The sequence below is a fragment of the Scophthalmus maximus genome, chromosome 1 (assembly GCF_022379125.1).
Source record: "Scophthalmus maximus strain ysfricsl-2021 chromosome 1, ASM2237912v1, whole genome shotgun sequence".
In the NCBI taxonomy this organism is placed as follows: domain Eukaryota; kingdom Metazoa; phylum Chordata; class Actinopteri; order Pleuronectiformes; family Scophthalmidae; genus Scophthalmus; species Scophthalmus maximus.
In genome coordinates, this window is record NC_061515.1 from 22,389,994 (window position 1) to 22,396,735 (window position 6,742).

Genomic DNA, 6,742 nt, shown 5'->3' on the forward strand with positions numbered 1-6,742 from the left:
CATTTTACTGAAACAGCTGTCTGAATATTTCACTTTGCACCTCAATATAATTATATGGTGACTCATTATACAGTAAGCAGGTCACTACATCTATAAACTCTAACACTGTTTCTGAAAATAAATTTAAAAAGCAATATTTTAATAGAAAAACCTTGTATCACTGTGAAAATAACTGAATGAAGAGGTTTTATAGGACAGCATCAACGTTAGACAATTTCTTAAACCTTTTTTTTTACTTTACCGTAAAATTCTGATTTGTCTTGAAACATGCAGACATTTTACGTCAGTAAATATATATTAGTAAGATCAAGGATTTGATAAAAAAATATGTATAAGATACTGTATATCCTAACATAATTTCAGTCACGGTTATGTCTTTCTCAAATCACATCTACAAAGAGGGATTTCGAAAATAGAATTCAAACCATTCACGTCAAACCTGAAATAAATCAAAGTTCAGCAGCGTCAACCTTGTTTATTTATTAAATCATAGACATTGACATTTTACTCTGAGAACACAAGACCATGAGAGCACTGAATACTGTTAATCACTATGTTGCAAATAGTATTTTATAAAGATCACAACATGATGGGTCTCACATCTTGTGCCAGAATGCCTCCATACAAGCTGGGAATAACAAAAAACTTACCTTCCAAACAGTTTGATTCACTTGCAGTCCATAGTTTTTGGTTGATGGTCACTTAAAATCACATTGTGGAAAAATTGTTTTTGAGGAATGAATGAAATAAAAGTTGGTCCTTTCCTGGTCGATAGGATTTAACCATGCTCAAGTTTCACTAGATTCAGGAGTTGGTTTTTGAAATATTCCAAAGGACGTCACTTGATATTATGATGATAATTACAGACTGGCTACAATTCTCAAAATTAGAGTTTGCATCCAAAATCCTTCTGCCTTCACTTGAACTGTTTTCTATGCGGCGCGCAGATCTCGAACTGACTGAAATGAAGGCTGGGATTTAACCGAAAGCAGTCTAACAGTGCCATCGCTGAGAAAAAACAAAGAAAAAACGTCCCTGTGTGTATAGGCTGTTCTCTCGGGTCTCTAAAATGGCAATGTGTCGAGGAATAACTTATCTATTACTGCGGGCGGCGGCACCAGGTCCTCCAACTTCAAATAGAAAATCCTCTGCAGGCCTTGGATGCACAGGGTGCGGAGTTCGGGCAGCTTTTGTAAAAGTCTGGACAAATGGCTGGACCACGAGTCTGAGCCTCCGTCTGCGAACACGCCGCCATCCTTCAAGCACTTGACAATGTCGTTCTGCAGCTCCTCCACTTTCTTCGGCTCCTTCAGTCCGTGTCTCTCTGCAGGCCCCATGAATCAGATTTACAAAACACCCATCAGATGGTTTTATATTGATCTGACCTTATACAATGAATGTGGACAATTCCAAATCTCTAAATCCCGTAAAATAGCACAGGCTGAACTTTAATGCAACCTGGATAACGGGACGACTTTGCGTCCTTGAGATTGAAAATCACGAGGTGCGCGCATAAATTGTGTTTGAGCAATCTCACCAGTGACCAGGGCGAGAGTGCATATGCAGGAAAAGCTGGAGACGTCCAGGTTCATCCTCTGCAGGTTGGCGGAGAATTCGACGATGCTGTCAATCCACTCCCCAAAGCCCCTCAGGCACTGGAGCCGGTGCCACACCGACCCATCGCAGAAGATCAGCCTCCCTTCCTCCGGGCTGGATCTGAAACACAATGACGGCTTGTGCTAAACTCAAAAAGCTGCAAGGCAGAGATGGATTCAAATCACCTTTTTTTACGGACGAGATCCGCGCAAAGGAATCTGTTAATCGGCTTCTGGATGCATCTTTCGTTAGACAGAAATATTTTCAAAACAAGAACAGAGCATCAAAAAGTCCCCTCAAGAAATTCCCATTACATTCCGAGGCCTCTGACTTACTTGAATATGAAATTACTTAAGTGTTGTATTGGTAGATCCATCAACAAACATTATTTACATATGCAGTGGATTGATGGCTAACATTTTCCTATTTTGTCTTTCCTAATAAAAGAGACTATGCAAGTCATTTTGCGCTCTACCTGTATGAGAGTCGTAAAACAAAGAGCTCCAGGAAAGCCGAATAGAAGAGGAGGTCTTGGTCGTGTTTAGGTAGGGCGGTAAAGCCAGGGATCTTCTGCGCCCACCCTCGGATCACTTCCATCGAACTGGTCAGGAGGTCGTAGAACTGCCTGACGTGCTGCGCATCATCTCCCGGTGGACTGCCAGGACTTTCCTTGAACTGCAGCGAAAGGTCACCAGAGAGGTCACGTAGGAAGGATAGGAAATGCCACCAGTTAGTGCCTTGCTTTGCATTGAGTTTAATAATCCTGGTAAACTCTGCTTACTTTGGAGTAGTCCAGGCGAGAGGGTGGAGGGTTTGACTCGGCGTGTGCCCTGATGAGGGCACTCAGGAGGGTGCTGACGGGCGAGGACGCGTCTGGAAGAGCTTTGGGTTTGGACGGCAGGCGACCTCTTCGGCCTTTCAGACCGGCTGTCCTCACCACTGCAGATCATGTGGAGAAACAGGAAATAGATATTCAGCTTTTGTTATTTTTGTTTTTGTAAATGTCAGACACGACATGTAGTTTCAATGTGTATTGCTTTACCTTCTTTGACCATTCCCACTGCAAGGCACTTCTGGAAGCGACAGTATTGGCACCGGTTCCTCCGGCGTTTGTCCACAGGGCAGCTTTTGGCCGCCAAACACACGTACTTGGCATTTTTTTGCACTGTGCGCTTCATGAAGAAGCGAAGAAAGATGTTGATATTTTTTAAACGTGCAAAGTTAAAATATTACAACACGTGCACAGTATAATGTAGAATTCAGCCTAACCCTGATCTCATTCTGATCATCTGTCATAGAACCATCTTTGTCTACCACAAATAACCTGGTAATGTTCTTTGATGCATTTTGGTTCCAGTTCAAAGATCATCTTACACAACCATAAATATATTATAAAATGAATAATAATTTTCTTTGCCACGAAACTGAGCTTTTATTTTTATTTTACAAGTGTGAGATGATTTAATCTGCTGGCAAGGGAACCTTTTTGAAGGGTCCTTCAATTGTCTATATGAAGGATGCAAGGACCTATCTCGTTTTAAAAATGATTCCACCTATAGATCCTTAAATGGCCCTTTTAAAATGAACAGCAGCACTCTTGCTCCTTTGGGGCACGTGTCAGGCATTCAGCTGGCGGACAGGGCATGTCTGGGTAAATAAAGGGTCGTGGTCACTCATAATATGGACAATCGCAGGGGGAATCTCCTTCAGAGACGAGGAGGGGGACGTTTTTTATTCCTGGCACGTTGGGTGGCCATTTTCATACAGGACATTTGCGCCCCCCTCAAACGCTCGTGTCAAGGGATCAAAACGTGCATTTGAAGTTTAATGTCCAATTTAGGAGGTCAGTCAGAGGTCCCGGTGGGATTTTTATATTATAGCCCATTATACTCGAAATTAGGGTTTCGTCAGGCGACAGTGTGACCTTTTGAGAAAAGTGAATAAATCAGCTGTTTCCAAATTGTACTTTTCATGTCAAATCAAAACCATACACGATTGAAACTCCTGACTACAATTTAACAGACTTGTGCTGGTTTACAATTGCATTAATCTATCTGATTCTCTTGCATCATGCATATCCATTTGCTGCAAATGTTTAACTTTTATAAGACTGCGTGAAGGACGAACCTTGAAGAAACCCTTGCAGCCTTCGCAGGTGCGCACCCCGTAGTGCTGGCAGGCTGCGTTGTCCCCGCACACCGCGCACAGCCCCTCTGTGCTCAGCGGTCCCCGGCTGGGCGCGGAGGTCTGGTACTCCATGAAGGGGTGCCCGTGGGCGAGCTGGAGCGGGTGAGGGAACCCCACGCCGGGCTGCTTTGCCAGGCCGGCTGAACCCAAGACCCCGGGGCTGTCCAGCGGCTGGTGCGCTCCGCCCGCGTCCAGGTTCATGGACACGTGGAGAGAGCCGTCGAACTTCATCTGGCAGGCGGACAAGCCCTGGCCGCCGTGCTGCGCGTGTTTGAGGGAGAAGAGCGAAAATCTGCACAGCGTGTTTTTCCTGTGCGCCGCCGCCAAATAGTCTTGACGAAAACTGTACAGAGGAGCGGAGTCATCCCAGATGTGCCCTGCCGGAGATTGGAAGCTGGTTGTGATGGGGGTGTGTGGCGAGGGAGACCGGTAATAATAAACTGAGCCCGGGGAGGAGAGCATCTCGTCGGACTGGTGCGCGGGATGCTGATTCGGCTGATACCGGGGACACCCGTGCGCATCCTCCACCTTGACGCACGGCAGCTCCCCCTGAGCGGGCACCTGGAAGAGGCACGGGGGCTTCGCGTCGTAGCCGGAGCTGTAGGTGTCCGCCAAAGGCGCAAAACCGGTGCCCGACGTTGCAGCGGAGTGTTCACTGTTGGTAAGGTCCATGCTGAACTTTACGAACTCCGGGGTGAGGAAGTCGCAGCTGCGCTCTCCGCCGGCGCCCTGGGAAGCCGGACTGGCGCCTTGTGGAGAGGAGCCGCACTGGGACTGGAAGCACGGCATCGTCTCTGCAAACACGGACATGGTGCAGTCAGCCGAGAGGGAACATCTCACGGTTACAGTTTGTTCCATTTAGCCAAATGAGTTATTTTGCAACATATACGATTCACAATACTCGGTATAATCGGACAGTATGAAACTTAACTGAGAAATGATTATAAAAAGTAAAAAGAAAACAAGTTGCGCACCCGTTACGCAGAGTTTTTTCACTTGATAAGAGAGATGCGACCTCAAGACTTTTATTGTTTGCAGTATGACATGGAAGTGGGATACAAAAATAACGAGTTATTACCTTAAGGCTTAAGTTGTCTTACGTTTCAGATGTTATTCCCAGCTAGAATGTTTCTGGTATGAAAAAAATATATATATCAGAGCGTCACTTGCAAGCTTCATGAAGCCAATGCTTTCCCCGTAATTAGAAAAAAACTGTAGAGTACCTTAATCCTCCATCCAGGGCAGAAGGAGGCTGCTGAACAATCCCATCTTTGTCGCTCGTGGATCTGTTTAAACCTTTAGCTGCATGCGACCAGAAAAAAAACAGTCTGCTCGCTGTCTGGAGAGCAAAGGAAACGACTGCCCACTAGTTCTCCCACTCCTGGCTTTTACAGACTGGCTGCCAGCGACACCGACAATGTGCTTTTGTTTACGTGGTGCGCACCGTGCGCCAGACCCTATTACGCAGGAGCCACAGAGGGGTGGAGGGTGTGTGTGTGTGTGTGTGTGACTGGTGTGGGCACAAAGTGGTTCATGTAATTTGGAAATAAATGCTTGTGGCCCACTTTCTTGCTTTTTGCGTCATAGTTTAGGTATTTTATTGCCATTTAATAAACCAATAGACATGTGGCTATTATACAACACAGATGTACATTGGTTTTCAAAGTGATTCATTCACTGATATGAGCCGCATCCTCAAGTAGTTTTTTTAGCTGTGTTAAAAAAGAGTCACTTTTTAAATGTTGTTGTTTTATACTGCTGGCTTAGTGTTTTTTTTTTGTTTTTTTGTCACTGTGCCTCCCCTGCTGTAGGACAGATTGTGAGACAACAGGGCCCTGGTCACAAACATGTTAAAGCCCCTACATGTCTTCTAAATGGGGGCATGACCTCCACGGACTAAAAGACTCACCCTCTGCACATCATGATGATTGCCCACTACTCACCTTCTCCTGCTCAAATACCCGGTCCTTCTCTTCATTCTTCGTCAGTTCTTTCCATAGCCCCATGTGGGGAATGCTGCGGAAAATCCAGTCTCAGTTCTATTAGAGTTTGTAGTACTGAGCCTCTGGCCTATGTCGCCCTGGACTCCCTCCTTGTTTTCCTGCCGGATTCCCCTCAGCTACCCCAGCTCACCCGGACCAACTCCCCTGTACCTCACCATTCGGCCTTTTGACTCATTAAAACTCAATATACTCAGCTCAGTCTCCTGGTGTATGTTACAAACGCCATGTCGTCATTTAGCATCTCCTTTTGTGTCTCTTGTAGTCATTACGTGTTCCCTGTGCATATTTTTGTGTCTCTTTGTCGTCATTTAGCATCTCCTTGTAGTCGTTCTGTGTCTTTGTAGTCACTGTAAAGGTTTTTGTCTCTGTCGTCATTCAACATCTCTTTGTAGCAGTTTTCTGGGTTTTTTTCTTCGTGACTTTTGTCTTTTGGCCATTTGTTTCTCTGTAGTGTACTGTTTTGTGTGTCCTTGTGTGGGGTCATTGCGCAGCTCTTTAAAGGTTTTTTTGTAATTGTGCATCTTTTTGTGGGCCATTTTAATTTGTGTGTCTTTGTCGTCACTTTGCATGTTTTTGTGGCTCTTTGTTGTCATTTAACAACTCTTTATTGTAGCGTTGTTCCACAACTTCCAACACAGTTTAGCACACTTTTTCTTGAATTTAACCTTTTATCATTATGATTATATAGTTCTTATATATACTATAAGCTATAAAGCATTATTTCTAAAATGGATACCTGTGTGATGTTTCGTGATTCATTTGGTCACTGGTGATATTTTTCCATGCAGTATTTTGGGTTAAAATGTAGTGCAGTTGTAAAATAAAAATGTAAATCAAATTATTATGATGCAAAAGTGATGTCATCCCCCCGATGATGCAATTATCAAAGGTTTAAAGGCACCCACACTGTGATCTGTGATCTCACCGCACGGAACAGGTAGTGAATTCTCTCAGAA

At 44.6% G+C, this 6,742-nt stretch overlaps 1 protein-coding gene across 6 annotated transcripts; it reads right to left on the reverse strand.

The window, feature by feature from the left end:
• Nucleotides 1-460: 460 nt before the first annotated feature.
• On the reverse strand, nucleotides 461-6,741 carry LOC118302139 (nuclear receptor subfamily 4 group A member 2-like). 6 transcript variants are annotated; one of them, XM_047332589.1, is made up of 9 exons: nucleotides 5,727-6,492; nucleotides 5,007-5,085; nucleotides 4,862-4,914; nucleotides 3,724-4,577; nucleotides 2,639-2,768; nucleotides 2,378-2,535; nucleotides 2,072-2,271; nucleotides 1,538-1,716; nucleotides 461-1,324 (listed from the first exon to the last, which is right to left on the reverse strand). In XM_047332589.1, the coding sequence occupies exons 4-9, from the start codon at nucleotides 4,570-4,572 to the stop codon at nucleotides 1,065-1,067; spliced, it is 1,776 nt and encodes a 591-aa protein (XP_047188545.1). In that variant the 5' UTR covers nucleotides 4,573-4,577; nucleotides 4,862-4,914; nucleotides 5,007-5,085; nucleotides 5,727-6,492; the 3' UTR covers nucleotides 461-1,064. The 6 variants fall into 6 exon arrangements, with proteins under 6 accessions (XP_047188545.1, XP_035483979.1, XP_047188553.1 ...); XM_035628086.2 differs by having other exon boundaries at nucleotides 5,007-6,492; XM_047332597.1 differs by lacking the exons at nucleotides 4,862-4,914; nucleotides 5,007-5,085; nucleotides 5,727-6,492 and adding an exon at nucleotides 6,523-6,741.
• Nucleotide 6,742: the final 1 nt, after the last annotated feature.

Coding starts and splice junctions, on each gene's coding strand:
- LOC118302139 (XM_047332597.1), bottom strand. CDS start 4,572: ATGCCGTGCTTCCAGTCCCAGTGCGGCTCCTCTCCACAAGGCGCCAGT. Junction 2,272..2,377: donor CTCGCCTGGACTACTCCAAA/GTAAGCAGAGTT, acceptor CTTTCGCTGCAG/TTCAAGGAAAGTCCTGGCAG. Junction 1,325..1,537: donor CACTCTCGCCCTGGTCACTG/GTGAGATTGCTC, acceptor TGGGGCCTGCAG/AGAGACACGGACTGAAGGAG.